The 22,095-nt window shown below is 39.8% G+C and overlaps 1 protein-coding gene across 2 annotated transcripts in view; it reads left to right on the plus strand.

Moving 5' to 3' along the window:
- The first annotated feature begins 284 nt into the window (after positions 1 to 284).
- Positions 285 to 22,095, plus strand: part of LOC148333813 (calsyntenin-2-like) — a 191,418-nt gene continuing 169,607 nt past the window's right edge. For both annotated transcript variants that reach the window (XM_088300813.1, XM_088300814.1), the window contains exon 1: positions 285 to 580. In XM_088300813.1, coding sequence (XP_088156939.1) covers positions 517 to 580 — 64 coding nt within the window. In that variant the 5' untranslated portion in view covers positions 285 to 516. The remainder of the gene's footprint in view (positions 581 to 22,095) is intronic.

Below are 22,095 nucleotides of genomic sequence, written 5' to 3' on the forward strand. Positions count from 1 at the left end.
TATAGTGAAACATACTTAGGTATTGTGTCGCCAGGTGTGCTACCACGCATGAATCTGTTTGTTCTAAGCCAGATGCAAAAAGCAATAAACAACGAAAGCAATATTCACAGTTCTTGTTGGCGGATTATTGCTCGTAAATTCACACGTGAGCGTGCGTGTAAGAGAACGGCGGATGGGAGGAGGGTGAAAGATAAGAAGGGAGGGCTTTTGCAAGGAGAAAGGAGGGGAGAGAGAAGAAAAAAAAGAAAAAGCATGTACGTCTCTCCTCCCTGTGACGTGTGCACCGGTCCAGTCCCGGGCTACTGCTGGCTTCTCGTCCCGCTCCGGCAGAAAGCTCTCCACTTTCTCCCTTCCCACCGACGCGCAAGGTGCGCCGCGTTTCCGTCTTTGACAACACGCTGCCAGCCTAGTCAGCGGCGTGTCATCGCACTATTCGGGAGGAGCGAACAACAGCAAGTGTACGGAAAGAAGAAGAAGGAGGAAAAGAGATAAATAGACAGAGGAAAGAAGAAGAAGATGCTGACGGCAGCCGGCGTGTTGGCTGTGGTCGCTCTGGGCTTGAGCGCGGCTCACTCCAAAGGTAGGAAAGAGTCGACTTCGAGTGCTTGGACTCCATGTGAAGGGAAACGTCACTGTACTGTAAAGCTAAATCGGTGCAACCTATGTTGAGACAGAGAAGCCCTTCTGAAGCAGACAAGTAATAATCGCTTGCCCTCACCTCTGTTATTTCACGTCACTCCGCCTATTACTTGATAATGAATTTCACACAATATTGGGTTCGCATGCACAATAGAATACGATTTAATACACATGATATTATTATTATTATTATTATTATTTTTATTTTTATTTTTATTTTTATTAGTATTTTATTAGTATTTTATTATTATTATTGTTCACAAACAAATCTCTCGTTATTTGATCACACATTAACGGAACACACACTGAGAGCAGTTTCGAATATTTTGGCACTCTTATTAGGACAAGATGAAACTACAGTGAAATTCAACACTGCAAAACAACACCCGCGATGATAATCACGTTGTATGTACAGTCAACCACATTCAAGGATAAGCATGGTCATTTCTGTCAATACAACTCCTGATTTGAATTTGAAATAAAAAGTGAGTGTTGAGAGTACATTGGTGGTTTATAAAGCACTTATTGGTATCATTTTTATTTAACAGCATCAGAACAGTGGTTAGCTCATCATGTTTATTCTAAAGCATTTCTTGGACTGGTTTGCATTTTTCACATGGCATTCATGTTTAAAGTGAAATTCCTGGTGCATTTTAAATTAATTTTGATCCCCCAGGTGACGGATAGATGTGCTATTTATTCATAATATATTATTGCATGGATTATACTCTGTAATCTCTAATATTTAATATTCTTCTTATTCAATTACTTAGACGTAATTGCATTGCAGTCAATTTCAGTGTGTTTGCAAATGAAACAACAATTAGACAACGGCGCTATTATGCTGCACACGAGGGCATATTTTTTTCTTATCAGCTGAAGGAGAACGCCACATTAAAAAGATTTATTGAACTCATTTCTGGAACCTTTGAATTTTGGTTTGTGGATTGTTTGAGTCACCCTTGTTACAGAAAACCCCCCAATCATGCTTAAATTGTGTTTATGGTCTCCATCACAATAACATTTAAGCAAGTATGCTTACTTTGATTGCCTTTAATTTACTTTTGGTTAAGCCTGCATATGGATTAATAGGACGGCATGGTGGGTGCACGTCCACCTTACAGTTCGGTGGTACAGGGTTCGATTCTGGCTCCGGCTTCCTGTGGGGAGTTTGCATGTTCTCCTCATGCCTGCATGGGTTTTCCTCCAAGTACTCCGCGTTTCCTCCTCATTCCAAAAACATGCATGGAAGGTTAGTAGAATATTCTAAATTGTCTTTAGGCGTGATAGTGAGCACGTATGGTTGTTTGTCTTTTTGTGCCCTGTGATTGGCTGGCAACATGTTCAGGTTGTACCCCACCCGTAGATGGCTGGGATAGGCTCCAGCATGCCCGCGACCCTCATGAGAAAAAGCGGCTTAGATAATGGATGGATGGATATGGATTATGCAAACTGAAGCATTAACAGGATGTAGCAACACGCTAATTTAATATACAACTGTAATTAACTAATTAGAAATCCGAAACACCCAATGCCACAGATATGTGATAATGACACCCAGATGTCATAAATATGTGCCATACTGTTGGCAGTCTCGCTTCATCGCTGAGCTAATTTTAGGTCTACCAGTGTCCCCGATGCAGCATGTCTGCTCAATTCTCTCATGAGTTTGGCATTGTGCCGTGGGTAAATGTGGCAACAGGTTCTTGCTAATCAACTCCCTGCAGACTGAGCTTGGATTTGGCTCAGGAGAATAACAAGGTGACACCTGTCAATTTGGTCTGACTGTCCTGAGACACTACAAGTGTGTAAAGGTGTCACCTTTGGTGCCTTGTGACACAGGTAAGAACCTCCCTGTTGGTGCTTGGCGAGCTGCAGTGAAAACACATGCAGACCTTGACCTGGCCTCCCCTTTTAAGCTTTAACCTTGCATCCATTGAACAAGCAACTTCACAGTGATGTGTGTTCTATCTTCTGAATTGCGTTATGCGTAGTTTTGTCGGGGATTGAATGACCTTGCTTGTGGAAAGCAAAATTACTGATCGCGATTGGTCAAATTTTGCCTTCTGAAATTCATTTTGGATGACTAAAAAAAATAATAAAGTTGAAAATAAGCATTCCAAAGGTTCCAAAGTTGTGGTGTGGAAATGGATGAGAGCCTGCTACATTTTTTCGTTATTGTTATTTAGTCAATATGTGACAATTTCTTAGGTGAAACACATCTCTTTTGTATTATATTTAAAATCCTTTTTAAATAACGCAAGCAAAGCATAGTTTTACAAGAGCAGACACTGAGTTATTAAATCCATGTACTTTTAAACTACAGAGTGTGTCAAGTGTTTGTCAAGACAATGTCTTTTGTTTCTTTCTCCAGTCAAGGCAAGGCGAGTTTATTTGTATGGCACAAGGCAATTCAAAGCGCCTTACATAAAACATTTAAATATAAGAGAAATAAAATATGAGGACAATGCAAAAATCATCTTAAACATTTAGACAAAAATGACAAAACCCAGCGAGTTGAGTCAAGGTTGAGAAACAAGCTACAAGAATCAGTAAAGCAAAAACCTCTTCCAGTTGATGAAATGAAAACCAAAATAGTTCTTTCATGTCATACGTGGCGAAGGATCCGCTATTGTAGCGCTGGTATGCAATGCGGTTTTCCAGATAACTTTGAAGAGCTGCTACTTCTGTCATTTTCTGTTTAGCCACCGTTTCGTTCCAGGAAAGCGTGGACGTGCTGCCTCCTTTAACCGCTGTCACCCTCGAGTCATCCTTTTAAAGTCGGCGCGTGTGTCTAAGTGTGTGTGTATCCACTTAGTATGTGCTTTGGAGTTGTCAGCAATCAGCGCTTAAAGTGCTAACATCCAGTGCAGTGCATGCGGGTGTGTTTAGGTGTGTTTGGCTAAGCACATGCGGGAGAGTGACAGATTGCAGCCAACATGTTGACAGTCACCAAGTATGCAGAAAAGATGTTGGTATAAACTAACGTATCGCCCTGCAGATACATTCGGCGGCTCGATCGCTTTCACCAGGACCGACCGTGTCGCCGCTCAACAGGAAGAATCATCATGCAGCAAAGCAGAAAAAGCTGCCGAATTTTTGCCAGTACAGCCCGGAGCCACGCTTTTGTGTAATTCCCAGCAATATAAACTCTGAATTTAGATAGCTCATTATCGACACAGTGTATTTTAATTCAGCTTCCCACTGCTTCTCTTTGTTTGTGGAACAATTTTGCTGCTTCATTATGTCCAGATAAAAGCACGGCACAATTCTACTGTCAGTTCTACATGTAAGAAACAACAACCAGGTTTTAACAAGCTTTAGGTTTTGACTATATAATGGTGTCTAGCGATATCAGATTTAATTGACACGGTTCTAGAATTGTAATACAGGGCTGTGTGTGTTGATGTGTGTCTGAGTGTTGTGTTTATGCAACATATGAAAAAGTGGCAGGATGAAAAACCAAAGCGCATTCATCTTTGCTTATTGGAGAGAGAACATGCATTACGGGGCTTGCTATAAATCCTCCACGAAGGCTTTGAAACAAGATGTGGGCCAAATCTAAGATGGGCCATTGCAGTCAGGCGGGCAAGGCTCAGCAATATGGAGGAACATATCTGCTATTGAATAATGCTGTCTTGCTTTGCGCCAGGGGCGCAGATGGGATTTTAGAGCTTGGGGGCAACCAACCCTATGAAAAATAAGAAAAAATAACATATATAACGTACATATAGATAGATAGATAGCGAGAGCGAGAGAGAGAGAGATTGAAATTGGTATTATTAAATTGATTATTCATTGATTTCCAAACTGAGTATTTATTCAACTCCACAAAGCTATCATTATAGCCTCATGCCCATTCATCCCGGCACGCCGAACACTTCATTCGTGAACACTTTGTTCTTTGTGTCAAGTACAAAATGACCTTGTAAATATCATGTGAAATGAAAGCGGCTTGAATTGTGATTCTGAGACACCCACACATTTGATGCCTTGCATCTTTGCATACATTGAAGCCTATATACTACTACTAATAATAATAATACTATAATACGCATTACTACTTATCACTTTATCATATTTATTTTAGGTTATTTTCAAGTCTTGGGACTTGCTGGGATAACTTGCATTCTTGGGCATGTAGAAATGTGTCAAAACAGTCCTTTGTAGCCTCATATTTTCTCTCAACTCAACTTGAAATATAACATATATATAATATATGATATATAAGGACAATAAAATATTAGATAGAAGATAAATAATGATAGCAATTGCAAAAAAAAACAACAAACCCAAATGCTGCTACTTTTGGTTTGTCAGGTGTTGTATACTATATGTACATTGCAGATCACTCCAATTCTTTCTCCAAATCCAGACGACATCTAGAGTAGCCTTTGGGCACACAGCCATGCTGCCCATCGGGAATTTCTGGAAAATGTGTTTTTTCACAAGGTACGGTCTGATTCTGGGCAGGTCAAATCGCTTGCCTGGCGCCCTCATCGCTGATTAACTTTTGTTGTGACGTCCGCCATACGGTTATGGTCAATTCAAATGCCCCCCCCCCCCATATAAATGAGTTGCACTTGTTTTATTCTGTTTTAGAAAATATAATGTCTTTATGTTCTTGAACTGTATATGTTTGAGACAAAAACTAATTAACCTAAGAAAAAAAGAAAACAAGACACACACGCACACACAAATGCAGGGGCACCCGCAGGAAAAAAAAATCACTCTGTGCACCACCACCACTTCTATGAGACAAATTGAAAATACAATATTATTTTCGTTTGCTCATAATCACTTCATTTACCAAAATGCACTTAAGATTATAAAAGACTACATTTAGAATCACATTTAGTCAATGCAATTTGGGAAAACAGCCATTAAGTCAAATTAATTTCCTGAATGTTATGTCTTTCTGTTTGCAAGGATTATTGCTAGATGGTAAAAGCTGTTCATTAATCTTGAAATCGTTGTGTTAATAGAGCTCACACAACTTTTGATTGAGGACTGTGAACTCTGCAAATATGACCAAGAAAACATCTAAACAAGTCTCTGGATTGTGGTAGAAAGATAATGAGTATTTTATTATTATTACTATTATTGATTTTTAAGCACCTCCATGATGCTGTTACTTGCATGCTTGGAAATCTTTCATCGTTAAAGTTCAGCGCCATTAAAATCTCTCCAGTGTTCCAATGTCGTACTATCCTCGGTCAAATAGAGAAATATGTAATACCTTCTGCGCACACACCACCAAATTTTCTTTTGCCATTTGACTTTTTCTCGTCAACGTGTATGTTATCCCAAAGCCTCTTCCAAATATTTTACTTTATGTTTGGAGACTGGTCCAGGCCACTGGGTTTTTTCTTCAAAATGATTGTCTGCAAAGCGGCCTGTGCCATCCACAATGTGCTGGTGCAGTTCGTTGGTAATAAACAGCTGCAGGAAGTCCGTTGTTCAGTGGTCCAGCAGTCGCAGTGAAAGCGATCTTTTTGCTGGCATCGGCAATCACTTTGAGATGCACGCCCTGTAAATTACAGAAATATAAACAATTGCAAATATGATATATTTTATTGCTCCAGTATGAATACTTTTATTCACCTTTCTTTGTACCAACAATGTGAGGAGCACTTTGGCTGCCTAATGCACAATCTGTAATTTAGAGAAATATGTACAATACCCACACAATTATCTCTCCCTCTCTCTCATTGCTCTCTCTCTCCCCTACGTACATGCATGGATGCTGCTAGATTGCTTCGATTATATCTATTCATCCAATTTGCAGAAAAAACTAAATGAGCATCAGATATTTTCGCAGAGTTCTGTCCAAACCAAATGTATTTGTATATGCACACAACCCAGAATGACGCTATGCACGCCCACCTATCGAGCGTATGAGTTAATTTCAAATAAAACCATTCCTTTGTTACCAAAGGAATCTGTTATTTTTCTCATATTCATTTTGGCATTTCTGTTTGGCGAATGAAGGAAAACAAAAATCTCGGGCCACATTTTATGTCCAGTTGAATGAGCATTGATTTGGGCAGCACATCCGTCTGCCAGTTAAGACACTCTGATTTTAAGTCGTGGCTCAGGCATTCCTGGGTGGACTTCCTATCTTTGCATGTGTTTTCCAGTTACCCAGGCTTCCTTCCACATTCCAGACATACGCATGTTAGGTTGATTAAATAGCATTATTATCCCTGTCACTAGAAGGGAATTCAGTAATTAAAAAAACAAAAAGCATCGGAAGACTGCAAGAGACAGTACATAGTTTTCCTTGACGACTTGCTGGAAGTGGTTGACCCTCCACAATTTTCTCATGTAAAATACCACAGAAAATCTCCTTTTTTTTAACCACTGATATTATTTTTTTCTGCCTTCAGTTTCCTTTGTCATTTTAAATGTCAAAGCAGGGTGCTTTGTAACAGCCCAAGAATGTGTGCAAGCACATTGTTCACTTGCTAAGAGTCCTGGGTGCACAGCACAGCGAGTGGATGTCTCCTCATCCTATTTTCCTTTTGTCCATTCTTGGCAGCAGACATTCATTCAAACAGCCAAGACTAATCGATTTGCCTCACAAATTGGAAAAGAGTTTAGAAGAGAGCCCAGCACTTAATTCTGGACTCATTGGTGCAGATTTAAAAAAGTAAAACAACCGACTTCTTTATGGTGACATGCATCAGTTTATAAAAATTGATGAGGTGTGTTTCATTTAGCAAATTATTTTTTGTCACTTAATTGATTTAAAAAAAATTGTAAAAATGTGACTTAATGATTTACATCAAGTTGGGATGTTATTGGAATTTAGTCACCAAGCAAATGTGAATTACGAGGGAATACACCCTTAATTAACTGAATGTACTCAATGCGTGTTCATTCGTATATTCAAGAAGGCACATGTTCAAATAAAGACTCAACACTGATCCAAATTTGTTCCGATAGTTTCTGCAATTCTCTGGAGTTCAGGAAATATTACAAGTCAAATTTCTGGGCTACTTTTCTTATCTTCGTGAGGACCCACATCCAAGATGAATGCAGTCGGACAAAATGGCACTACTAAAATGCAGCCCTCACATATATGTATATATATATATATATATATATATATATATGTGATTCTCACTAGACAGGTTTTTCTATCATAGGTCATGTCGGTTAAAATCGTTCTTCCTCTCTCCCTCCATCTCACGGGTCCAAGGCCCCCGTCTGGTCCCATGGCTTATCCCAAGGCCCAAGGTCCCCGTCTTCTGGCATCCTGCAATCTTGTCTGTGTGTGAGTGTGTATGTGTTCAGTTCTCAAATTGCCGTGTCTTTAAAATGAGTTTTTCACGTTGGGTTCCCAGTGATTGTGTTTGTCTTGTGTCAACTTCGTTGTGTCTTTGGCTGTGCTGTGTTTGTGGCAGATGTGCTTTCTGAATTTTGTTGTGTCTTTGGCAGAATATGAAGTGTTGTCGGTCATCACTTGTATATGCAGACTGTGTGTGTGTTACAAATGAGGAGTGAACTTCAAGAAGTTTACGGAATTCAACACAATTAAACTAAGTATTGTACGAATATATGTGAGAATAATATAAAACCAATAAACACAACCATGTGTCATTACTGTGCACAGTTCTTCTAGTTTCATCTGATAAATGCTTTTTGTTTAATAAATGCCGCAAATATGAACCTGCTAATGGTAATGATTGACTTTCTGTCACATAATACTTAAGATAATGCCATTAACATAATACAATCCTTCAGGGCATCTCCATTGCTATGGCCAAGGTGACATGCATTTCAATATCACTGGTAAATTTGCAGAGGTATTCTCATTTTTTTAACTAGGATGGCAGGTTCTCAAAATAATAACAACAATAATAATAATAACAACAACAATAATGATAATAATGGATTTGGTCATATTTATGAATGGTTAGGTTTAGCAACAGGTGGATTTTTTTCGGAAACGTCATAGCTATGAATGACAACGCATGGTAAAATCCATATTGTACAAGCTTAGATAGCTCAAACTAAAAAAAAAAATAAAAAAATGTTCCTGTTTTAGAGAATTTTGCTTGTACCGACTTTGGAATGATGGGGAAAATAAAGAGCAAATGCTCTCAGCAATATGCATCATTGTAGGATTTTTGCATGCATGCATTATGTTTTACCATAAAGACACGCTAATCTGAATTACTGGAAATCTTTTACGCTACATTGTCTCATCCGATATGATTCTGTGCAAAAATCTAATCAGTAGCTGGTGAACAACTCTCGATATTTTAACAAACGTGGTGGATCATGTCATTTCGTTCTTGAGGCAAACACCAGTTTTGCTGTCGATCAGCCGTTGTAGAATATCTGATGCCCATTTCCTCCCTACAACTACTTGGTCTTCATTGGCAGTCAACACACACAACCCAAACAAATACGATTATCGCTGTGTATTTGCTGACGTTTTGCAACGTTGATGATTATCCACAGGTACTGGCAGCCTGCACAAACATATTAATCAAGCATTTATTGTTTTCGTCTTATTGCACAGTCCCACATGATGTGAGCTTCCCCACACACAAGTACACGCACGTGTGACCCTATCTTTGATGTTAAACGCTCACTTGCTCACACGTTGTAAATCTGCTTCCTTGTCTGTATTCAGTATCAACAAATCCATCAATTTTTGCATGAAAGTATCTGCTCTCATCACATATGCTAGCCACCGGCAAGTTGGAGTCAGCTTGGCAGAGTTGGTGAACTTGCACAGATCATTTCAAGCGTTTGTGTAATGACACATGCTCACACAAACATATTTTATAGAAGCCATCCAAGAACATAAATTATCCGTACAGGGTTGCTCAGACGTTAAAATTCGTCCAATTATGCATTAAATGATAAGTGTTATTTAGTCATGATGGTTGTGTATCTTATCAGTGTCTGTCCCCCTGGCAGTCATCCAGCAAGTGAGCAGATGCTTTTTTTTTTCTTTTTGCTGACGATGGCAGATTTGAATATTGATTTGAATATGTTTGAAATTTCCAAAATGAATGAGATTGATGGGGAAATGTGAAGACATCATGCCTCTTTGGCAACGACGAGGATTTAATTTCTTTTCTTTAAATAATCACGCTACACTGGGATAGTATGCGTGTGAATAATAGCAAAATGGAAAAAGTGGAGCACTGTCCTTGGTGCTGAAACGAGGCAGAAAACAGCAATGGAACAATTCGGTCTCCAAACCCACGATGACTTTAAGCATTTGCGTCGTGCATTGCTGAGAGCGGCCATGTGCATATCACAGTGTGCAAGATGATTGGAGAGGTGGAGATAAGCGAGAAAACACTTGGGACTTGACAGGCTGTCACAGATATGATCAGCACCAGCAGTGATTGATGAGTGACAGATGGGGGAGAATAAACGCTCTGGGAATGTGCAACGTTTCAATGATAAAATGCACTTATGTTGAACAAAGCGACACCTGATGGTCATTATTTTTCTAGATGATAGGGTGCTCTCCTTACATTCATGCAAAAATGGATCAGAACCTTGGTGAGGAAAATATGCATGCACATGCTGCATTTAAAATTTGTCATCCATCCAGTTATTGAGCCCTTGTAAGAGATGCAGAGAAACAAACAAGGAGAGTTCGTGTTTGTGTGTGCTTTTCCTGATGCAAATGAACTTGTCTTAGGTTGTTTTGGTTTTAACAGTATGCTAAAGACCCCATTAGTCCCTCGGTGCAGGGAAAAGAGACCAAGCGGGTATGGGTGCCAATGCATGCATAAATCCTCAAATTAGCGCTAGCTCACATTCATAGGCGTGATATGGTCTAGTCGTTGGACTTTTACTGTGCCTAATGTTATCCTGGTGGTGTATTTGTTGCTAATCTTACGCTGAGTATCTCATCCTGTATTCCCGCTCTCCAAATGCTGCCTTCGACGCCCCCCCAATGCTAACGTGCAGGAGGATCTAGGTCACTGTGTACCTGCTCCTCCCACTACTTTGCATCCATTCACTCCACTCATGTACCCTTTGTTCCGTCATACTGTCCTCTATGTATTTGACGTTTCTGTCTTTGTCAATGATATCGTAAATCTAATCTCTCCTCCTTATCTTTGGTGATCATCCTCTTCCACTCTCCCACTTGGTTTCTTGGTGAAGCTTTAGCAAGGAGGTAATTACAGAGAGGAAGTCTTAGCCAGGTCTTATCACTATTCCTCACTTCCCTTAGGATGTGTCGCTCTCTTCATCTTTCACCCTCAATTTCAGCTTTTCCCTGAGAATTCACTGATATTCTCCATTTGGAAAGGTTTGGACTGAGTGCACTTAAGAGGTTTTAGTGTTTTTATCTGTTTTTTTTTTTTTTTTTAATTTTGCCTTCATCCTTTACTCAAAGGAGTCTTGTTGGATGTGGGTTGAATGGAGGTGTTAATCAAGGCTAAATGTATATGACTGCGCTACACAGTGGTTCTTGTGTAAGAAAATGCTTAACATTCACATGTACAAACAAATTCTTGCAGTTTACATGATCATAAAAATATATGAAATAGACATCTGGCAAGAATAAGTGAAGCTTTTTCATGTAAATATAGTTTCATGATTCCATCAAGCGTGAACACTCTAGTTGAGGCTGGAAGCATATAATGCCATAATTAAGTTCTGATAGAAACCCACAGAAATATGAATATCTTGTCTCCTGGATACCCTGTAGTTGATGTGTGCGTGCGTGTAGGTTACTCTTGTTTTCTCACAAGAATAAATAATGTATCGGTACTTGGCTAACTATAGCCATGCCGGTGTCTCCCATAATTGTTTTGTTTGTATGTGGTCACCTTTAAAATGTATGCCGTTTGAATGTTGTTGTGATGTTTTTGGCAAATCGATGCCTGCGCATGAGTGTTTGGGCCAGCTACCCCCAGGAAACCTCCCTTCAAACCCAGCCCCCGGGTTCTCATTATGGGGAGTGGAGATGACTGAGCTGAGCTCAACATCTGTCTCAGAGAGTGTAGGGGCCCCACAACAATCCCCTGAGAGGAAAAGTTAGTTTTGGCTAAATAAAAATAGGCAGTCTATGTGGATGGAAAACGTTTTCTTTTTCCTTCTCACGAGAAGATCATTTCATGTACTGTATTTCTTGCTTTATCTAGCAAGGGAAGATATCTTACAGCATTATTTCAGTTCATAAATTTCTATATTTATGGACGCTTTCAAAAAGCAACGTGGTGTGAAGTTTTCTTCGTGGCATAGCTTCTGGTAGTACGCAAGGTACTTTGATGAGTCCTCTCGAGCAGAACCTTTTATTACTAAAGGAAATGATTAAATATGGTTGTTCGTCTAATGACCCTTCCGGCCTGGCTGTTGAAAGCAATATATTGTAATGTGGAGGTGGAGAAAGCTCTCTGTATGTTGTATTTGGAGGCATACATGTAATGGCCATGTGCACTCTTTTTTTGTTTTTTGGCCTAATGTCACCACTTGAGTCATTTTCTGCTTACTGTATCATGCAAATGTACTGATTTAGTCCGAATGGCTGCTGGGTAAAAAGTCACTGAAAGACAAAGCTTGTGGTGTCCATATATTTAAGACAAAAGTTATTGCATTACAAGACATCTGTAAGCGGTGTAATTAAGCGGAATTCTACATCACATGAAGGTCTTTAATGTAATGATTGCAGAGCTGCTTATAATAATCTTTGACTCTCCATTTGTTTAAAAGGCAAATGTCATTTAAGTGGGGAATAATGGGATTGATTGTTTCATATGCAGTCGCTTTTTGAATTCATGAAGTAAATAATTTCAAAAGTCAACTTTTCCCACAGTTTGCCGGAGGACGCACAGCTGCCTCCCCGTGTGGCCCTCACTACACACAAAGCTGCACCATTTAAATATCAATGACCTCTCCTTCTTATGGTATCCTGCGGGTGCCCAAAATCATAGATTATGTCGTGCTGTTATTTGACATTTTCCCGCTGGGATTTTGAAACACTCAAAACATAAGAAATGCTTATTGGTTTGTATGTTTTATTTATGGGTCTGTGTCCATTGTGGAGGCTTTTGTGTCTAGATTCATGTTAGGTCTCCGTCTCTCTCGTCGTGCCTTGCGAGAAGCTCGAGCGGATGTCGTCACACATCTAATTGTCAGTTTGCGGGAAGCCTCTTCAGTGCGAATCATACACAGGCAAAGAAAAATGTGTGTTCTCTGTGAGAGCCACTGTGTGATAATTTCCGGCTTGACTGTCACATCTCCGATAAGTCAATTTGTCAGAAACTCTTTGTCAGAGAGGCTATTGATGCACTTTACGGCTTCCCTGTTGTTTCACTTTCCTCTCTATTTTTGTCTCCCCTGACTCACTTGCCGTAGTTATATCTGTACTTGTATGTGCAATGGCCTGGCGTTTGTTGTGGAGGTCCACAGTGTGGCAAATGACCCTGGCTGAGTGTGTGATTTTATTGTGGCATTGGTGCTTTCATCCGTGCAATCTCTTTGGGAGCAATGTTTATGAATTGACATCTTAATCATACATTCCTCCCCATTTCCCGCACCTTGGAATATCAGCTTTTATGCACATGGGAGAGAAAAAAAGATGGCAATCGGTGATGGTTTCAAGAGGGCATCAAAGGCGATGGTCGTGGATTGGTGGGTGAGGTGTTGAGTGACAGGTTCAAATTGAAGGAACGGCAGAAAAAACACTAAGGGTTAGAAAAAGCTTGTATTGAGCCTCAGCAAATTGGAGAGAGATTTAGCTGAATTACATTTAAAGATGCTATCTGTTGAATTTTCATATAAATAAGCGCTTTGAATTATGTGCCCCTGGTGTGAATAAACAGGAGATTCTTTCTCTGCCTCTCCTGTCAACGTACACGTTGATGGAATTTTATGCTTTGCAGAAAAATACCAGTGACCTCATTATTCCTACTGCACTCCAAAAACGTTTGGAGTGTTTGCACAAGATTACTCATACAAACAAGACAGTGCTTATGAACTCATTTGATCTTTTCATCTCTTTCTGAATCTGTAAATTGCAACAATGTATAGCTTACTCACAGAATCGAAGACTTTAGAGTGGAAATGGTCCAGAAAGTTACACAAACGCCAGAGGTGAAATCATTAAAGTGCTTGGCATCTCGCTCATGAGAATTCCGATGAGACTTCTTTCCTAGTGAGCTTGTCTTATCACAATCCCCCCCCCCCCCCAAAAAAAAACCCATTGAATTCACTCATATTTTAAACAGTTATGGTACTTACAAGGAGAGAAACATCTCCATAAAACCTGTGGCGCACATGCTCATGTTTCATGTCGAGCCAATTTTTGAAGTAGGATGTGATTGTTTTTGTTTTGCACATTTTCGAGACCAAGGCTGGCATTCCCATTGGGAGTGCATTTGAATTACCCTTATTTTCCAGGTGCCACTCCCTGCTGCCGCTGTAAATGAACCTTCAGTAGCAACCACATCATGTCATTTGTTTTCGTCAGTCCTGTATTCCCCTGACTTTCTGAACCTGCCAGGCTGAAACATGGAGGTGACTTTGGCAGTGTCAAAGACGCAAGGGAATACTGTCACTGTAAAAATAGATTGATGTAAACAAGACACCATAATAATTAAACGTAAAAACAATATTTAACACTAGTCTTATTTATGAAACATTGATACTGCCTTACAACTGTAGCTTTTTCCTCACGTGTGTGCTTCAGCTGTCTTGGGTCTAACTCTCACCACAAGCACATTAAACTGAAACTCTTTAATAAGGCAATAAAGTTAATATGGCCACCTCCATGCAGGCCTTTAGTTACAGATGCCCTCTTTCTCTTCCTGTATAATGAAGCATTAAAGAAGATTCAGGTATTGGTGATTAATTTCACAAGTAGAAAAAAGAGCACATTTGAGTTGGTGTCATTTACAATTTTATAGGATCAACATTGCCAGTGCCATTAATTCTGGACATATGTTCCATGAGGTTACATGGGTGACCGAAATTCGCATGTAAGACATTTGTGGTGGTAAGTGTCTATTCCGACTTCCCCAAAGTTCAACCTCCACAGTTTGTGCAAGACATTTCTACACTGTGTTCCAAATTATTACATAAAGTACATTTTACACAAATTTTCATGAATGATTGACGCAAATGTCAGTCCCGATAATTTGATCATCAGCCGTGCAAGTTTATTTCAAATTCCATTGAACAAATCTCCAAATGATAACAATGTCTTTACAATATGTAAATAGAATAAAATACTCAAAGTCCACTGTTCCATATTGTGAAGCACAACAGGATTTTAAGATATATTAAAAGTTGTCAAATGTTGAATTTGTAGCATTATAAGAACTTATAAAATAAAATACTTTTGATTGAAATAACTTTTGAATAAACAGCCCTAGTTGCATGTCAATATTGGACCTCTTACTTGATATCACTTTTAATAAGCCTTGCATCCATTGAACTTGTGAGCTCTTGCACAGTTTCAGGTTTAATTGCTTTGCTGGATGTTGGAATTGCGTCTCAGCGCTGCTGCTTGGATATGAACGGTCTCCCACCCTCATAGATTGTTTGCTTGATGATGCTCCAGAGGTTCTCAATAGGTTTGAGGTCAGAAGATGGAGGTGGCCACACCATCAGTTTCTCTTCTGTTCTGCCAATAGCATCCAGTGATTCAGTGGTGTTCTTTGCAGCATGAGATTGAGGCATTGTTATGCATGATAATTATTTTTTTTTTGGAGCAAGGTACGGTTCTTCTTTTTTCTCTACCATGGAAGAAACTGGTCAGTCAGAAACTATATATACTTTGCGGAGGTCATTTTCACACCCTCAGGGAACCCAAAGTGACCTACGAGCGCTCTTTCCAGCATTCCAGCCCAAAACATGACAGTCCAACCTCATTGCTGCCGTCTCAGCCTTGACGTTGTGGTCATTCACAAACCATCCGCTGCTGCAGATTTCAGGGCGATTAAGGGTTGCACTGCACTCATTGCTCAACAAAAATGTTTGAAAATTAGTCTTCGTGTATTCCCGAGCCCACTGCAACCGTTTTTGCTTTAGAGGTGCCTGAAAACTAGCTTTAAAAACACAGCATTTAAATTTATCACAGGTGTCTGAGATTTATGTCAATGATATACAGAGCCTTGAGACACCATGTCACACATGAGTTTAATGGAAAAACAAAACAAAAAAAAGGTTTTTGACTCTTAAATCCAATTTGTATAATAATTTGGAACACGGTGTATTCATCCCTATTCATTGTTGCAATATTTCATACTAAAAGCCGTTATGCAACACTCACCACTTTTACCAGAATCTAATTTATTTAATTTGACATATTTTAGGATTTGCATGTACACTCAGCACTGCATTTTGTAAATTAACGGTCATTTTTCACTTCACAGCTCAGCTACCCAAATTAAAGTACATTCCAAGTACCACAATGATGTTAATGTGTTGTCCCTCTGAGGTCATAGTATGGCAAACTTACGGAAGGATTTTTTTTTTTTTTTTATCATGAATACAATTCAGGCACCCATATATTATTTATCAGCAAATGCAATGTCCTTAGAGTGCAATATGCCACCAGAACTAGTGGATGCCAATGTTTTCCTTTCTTTTTGTTTAATGTTAAGTACAGAATAGGGATCAAATTTCAGCATTTAACTGTAATAATAAACGCATTTTAGAGTAATTTTCTTGGTGTCGAACATACATGCTACCAATTTTTAGGTACAACTTTTGCCCTAGTGGATGCTAACGTGACAAAAAGGCATACTGAACCTCTCCAATTCTAGCGTAAAAAGGGAAAGTCCACAAATAATTGACGTCCCACTTAAAGGCTTTCTAAATGCATAGAGATGCCCGATTATTGTAAATATAATAATTATAATAATAATAGTAACAATTTTTAGTTGGATACTCGAAATTATATTATTCAATAAAAACCCTTGCTTCAGGTCCCTGAGATTAACCTGCCATAAATTGTTCTTGAAAGTTAGCGATTTGTTCCTCAATTCAAGTAATTGATGAGCAAGTTATTTCGAGCCTTGCATTAGGGTTTTAGCTTCTCGTCTTCCTGTCTCAGTGTGCGTCACTCTAATCATAATGTCACAATAATGTGTGCGTGTGTGTGCGTGTGAGCGTGGCTGATGCCCCCTCACTTCTGATATATGTTGAACTTTGAACATCTGTATGAGTGAAATTGGTATTGATCTACTTAATGGAAGGCATGAAGCCTCCATTGGTGTGGTGATGTCACGGGATAATCACTGACACGTTCAGTCATGGCAGCTTGAAGAAGATACCAATATAAGCAATCCGTCACTTTGATGTCACTTTTTCTGCCATCGATCTAGCCACCTAAAGCCAGGACATCCATCCATCCATGATCTGTTCTGCTTCTCCTCACAAAGGTCGTGGGGGGTGCTTTAGCCTATCCCAGCAATCTTCAAGCAGAAGGCAGGGTACACCCTAAATTGGTTGCCAGCCAATTGCAGGGCACACAAAGAGGAACAACCATCCGCGCTCACACTCATACCTAGGGGGGATTTTGAGTGTTCAATCATCCTAGCAGACATGTTTTTGGAATGTGGGAGGAAAGAGAAGTACTCGGAGAAAACCCACACAGGCACGGGGAGAACATGCAAACGCCACACTAGCACCGGAATCGATCCCACAACGTCTGCACTGTGAGACCATCGTGCTGCTAAAGTAAAGACAATGACCTGAAAAAGAGTCGAAATGGAAGAGAAGCTTAGAAAGCGACTTTTAAGCCCGCGTGCAAAATAATGTGCCTCCTTAACAAGCACATGCACAAGCCACTGCTGACATGAAATACTTGCTTCATTTACTGAATACCATCTTGCCAAATGACAGTGATGGTTCCAACCAAAGAATCAATGTTGTTCCCATTGGGCCGAGCATCTCTAAAAGCATTTTATATCCTGTTCTACTGGTGCATCTATTAATCTTTTAGCAGCAAACTGCTCGCCTATATCTGCGCATCTAGGCTGTGAGTCTTGAGTGGTTTTATGCTTCCTTTACCCGCCTAACAACCTCTTGAACTCCATCTTTTGTTTTCAACTGTTAATTTTTCATCCTCTTCCCATAACCACACGCTGATTCTTTAAGCTTTCCTGTGGGTAGGAACTGGCTAGGGAGGAAGTGAAAGTTGTTTTCATTGAGAGATATATAAAAGAGGTTGGCAACTACCGGCCCACGAGCCATAATTGGCCCACTCCCAGATGACGTTGATGAAAAAACTGCTAATATATTAAGGCTGTGCACGAATCAGTGGTGTTTGAATTGGGATTCGTGTGGGCGCCAAAAAGTAATCGCTGAATCATAATTGTCTTACTTGAGAATGAGTCTCAGGATTTAGTTGCGTGTGTTGCCACTTGAATGGGGAGCTCAATATGTGTAACGTACTGTTGGTATACAGGGAGCACGCATGTGTGTTTTAGAGTGCGCTTACCTCGGAGCTAGAAGACAGTTGGGTATTGTTAGCCAGTTAAGTTTGCACGGTAACAAACAAAGGGAGCTAGCCCCGGAGAGATAGCCTCACAGCTTGCCAGAACGCAAGCTAGCAAGCAACCATGCAGACGGTATTTCTCTGATGTACCAATTTGCTTGGAACACAGTGTGAGAAGGGGCAAAGACTAAGCGGTTTCTATATTTGCGTTAAAGAATAACCCAAACACTTTGATTTGGCAATTTACCCAAGGTCTTTCTGTGTTTCTCCGAGTAGTCAGAGTAGTTGTAGATAAGGTTAAAATATATTGTTTATTATTTCCCAAGTACATTTGCCCTTCAAGAATTATATTTATATTTTTGTATAAATAATAAATAATAATAGTGTAATGCAAAACCACAATTTAGGACAGGTAAAAGGTGTGCTGGGTAAGGTGGCCCTTTTGATTTAAATTAGCAGTTTTCTGAAATGACAAAAGCATTACTCTTATTGATTTATTTTCCTGATTGTTCATTCACACATGTAAACAAGTGATTTTATTGTACTTCCATACACAAAATGTAAACATCTGTCTACCCATCCACAATTAACACACATAATGCATAAAAACATGAGGAACTGAATTTTCGTGCCTTTCTGGTGTGCCCCCGATACACCTGATAATTTGGTGAACGATTGTTTGCACTCGGCGCAAAATTAACCTTTTCGTGGCAAGGCAATGGTCCATTTCCGCATGTTCATGAATTTGGTAGCTGCGCTATAACTCACTCGGCCTTCCCTGCGCATCTCGCAATTTGGTGACAACATTTTTGACTGGCTAAAATGCGCAGCGCAGGTGGTCTAATGTTATTTGGTGTATTTAATCAAGGTGTGGTGGACCTCATGGTATTTCATTCATAATATGACACCGGGATGGGGTAATACCTCTGAATCATTGTAGAAATCAATCCATTCATTCAAAAATTCTCTTTAACATCTTAAAAGTATTTTGGGTGTGGGGGTGTCAAACATGGAGACACGATTGGGAGGTGCGAGGCAGTCTCCAATTGCCCACATCACACACACCGCCGTCTACGTGGTCATAATTGCGAGATATTGCCGTTTACGCGCCAATGCCATGCCCAAATCCAGCAATAATTTTAACTTAAAATTAGTTTCCACATGTCAAGCATGGCATACTTGGGTGTTCCCGCCGTATCGACCTGATTTGATTGAGATTTGCATGCAGTGAGGATTTGGCCAGGAAAACACTACATTCCATCCCACAAAGGCGCCATTTCACCCAATTATAAAGGTGCATAGTCTAGCAGAATACCAAAAGAAAGAAAACTCCACCCATGCTTGTACCCGGAATGAAAACAGGGCCCTATAATGTAAAGATGTAATTAAAAGTGAGATGACAGGATATGACAAAGATAAACACAACTGGGACCAGAAAAATGTTGTATACCATTTTTCAGTTGTGAACAGAGGGAGAAGCAATAAGAGATTCTTGCTCTGCGGCCGTTAATGAAAGCGTTATTAGCTGTGGGAGCAAGGATGACTAACAGCAGATTGGGGGGTGACATGAGGGATTTTTTTTCCGATGCCTGGCATGCCGCTTCAATTGAGAGACAAAATAATCCCACAAGTGAAATCCTTGATGGAGAAAATCTCATGTTTACTTAGATGTTGCTGGGAAATCCTTTAACTCCCCAAATCATCACTTTTCAGGAGACCCACAAAATGAGCGCCAGCCAATTTCGACACTATAGATTTTTCAAAAATCTGTAAAAATAATACCCACATATTTAGACTGACCGATCGCATAGATTTGTCTATCTCAGTTGTTCATGTCAGTTGTCAATGTCTCCTGTCAAGTGTCCTCCGTTCCTTGGCGCGTTTCAGTAGCCTTTGTCATGGTCATAGTTATTTTGCTACTTTCCTAGTTTTGTTACTTTATCCATATTGTTGCAAACTTTGACATATTAGTTATCCCAGTGCTAGCTTGCCTATTTGTTAACATTAAAATAAACTTTTGAGCTACTCCAACCCTGCTTCCCTGCATTTGGGTCCTCCTCCACGCAAAACCTGACAGAGGAAATCATTTATTCTGAAACAAACCATGTTATTACTTCTAATGCCCATCAACATGAAAAAATGATAAGAGCAAAAAGAATGATGATTGATATCATATGTAATCCATCCGTTTCCTATAGTTTTTATCTAATTGCATCTCACAACAGGTCGTGGCATCCATTCCAGTTAAATCCTGGCCTGATCCATTGCACTGCCATTGCGATAGGATGCTGGGTCGCTAAGCGTCTTACCTGAGTTTAACTTTGAAATCATCTTATTTTGATTTCTTGAATCAAACTGTTTTCCTGTGAATTGCAACATATGTGCAGGAACTATGAAAACAATAATAGCAAAGTCTCTGCACAAGTTTTCTCGCCCAAAATTGTAGGATGCAAAATGGGAGGGTTAAAGTTGACCTGAAAATCCATCCGCTTGTCGTGTAACAGAGGTGGAACATGGCCACAGTGGGAAGTTTGACACCTCAGACTCACTGCCCATGCGCTTTTGTGTTAAAAGTAATTGTGTTTTGCAACCTTGACTTAACAAGGCAAGTGCATTTGGTATATTAAAATAGGACACATTTCTTTCCGGTGGTCACTGATGGTGTAGTGGTACACTCGCCTGAGTAGTGTGCGGGCATCGTGGGTTCAGTTCCCACTCAGTGACGGTGTCTATGTCTGCCCTGTGACTGGCTGGTGACCAGTTCAGGGTGTAGTGCGCCTTTCGCCCGTAGTCAGCTGGGATAGGCTCCGGCATCCTCCCGCGACCCTGTACAGGATAAGCGGTGTGGATAATGACATGACATGACATTTCTTTCCTTCTTGCAAAATAAATGCAACCATAAAAAAAAAATATGGAACCTAAAATAAAGTGTAAACAAAATGCCCAGTGGCTGGTGTTCAAAGGACAGGCGCTTTGGACAACTACAAATAAAATGTCTGACCTTAACTTGCTATTTCTGATGGCATGAAGTTAAAGTAAAAGGTAGAAGTAAAGGATGGAAGTTTCATTTGCATATTTGGGAAACCGTAAAGGAACTGAAATCAAAAGATCAAACTTGAGATGAGGTGTGCAAACTCACATTCTCATATTTCAAAGGATTTCAGCCTTCACTGTAAAATCTTATGGTGTTAATTGAACACCATGGGGTGTCAGTTTGAACATGTCTTTATGAAACCACGCTACCCGGTGTTTAAGTAACATTTATAGAAGTGTTAAAGGGTCAACACCCAATAGTGTTTAAAAGTAACAACATATAATCCCGACAGAGCAGTAATAATGTCACTATTATGTGTTTAGATTAACACTAATGAGTGTTCATGGAAACACTATACATTGAACAATACTATACAACATTATATAGCTGTAACAAAGCACTTTCCGTATGGTGTAATATAAATCAGCGGGAAATTAAAACACATTTAGGAAAAAATACCCCATGCTTCACTACCTTAAAAAAATAACTCACTCACATCTGTCCAACCTGTAGCTCCGCCTCTGAGTTCTAAGCATGAACGTTGCCTTCATTTCGGCACTCTGATAACGGGCAGGTTGGCCAAATGTTTCATCATGGTTTTTATGCCACCTTCAAAATCACATGGCAGCAAAACATAGGAGAACAAAAAAAAAACTTTACATTGTCAAGTCCATTTCCTGTAGATCTGTGTGACCAATTGAGAAAACCCAAGTGGTTTGTGCAATGCCAGTGGCAATTACACTGACACAGATAATGCAGGCATTAACTTTTCACACGAACACGTCAATGCAATCACATTTCTTCAAGGACACTTGGCTTTTCGTGTCATCTTATTTATCTCATCTTCTTTATTTGTTTGTCAAGCAGCTGACAAATCACATTCATTAGACTGAATGGAGCCAGCTGTGCTACTCACTAAACACCAGTCCAGAAAAAGTCACGTACCAGTTCATCACTCTAGCTGTCTACACCTGCTTCAAGCACATGT

Source organism: Idiotropiscis lumnitzeri, chromosome 7 (genome assembly GCF_059441095.1).
Source record: "Idiotropiscis lumnitzeri isolate Australia: NSW breed Sydney's pygmy pipehorse chromosome 7, RoL_Ilum_1.0, whole genome shotgun sequence".
Classification (NCBI taxonomy): domain Eukaryota; kingdom Metazoa; phylum Chordata; class Actinopteri; order Syngnathiformes; family Syngnathidae; genus Idiotropiscis; species Idiotropiscis lumnitzeri.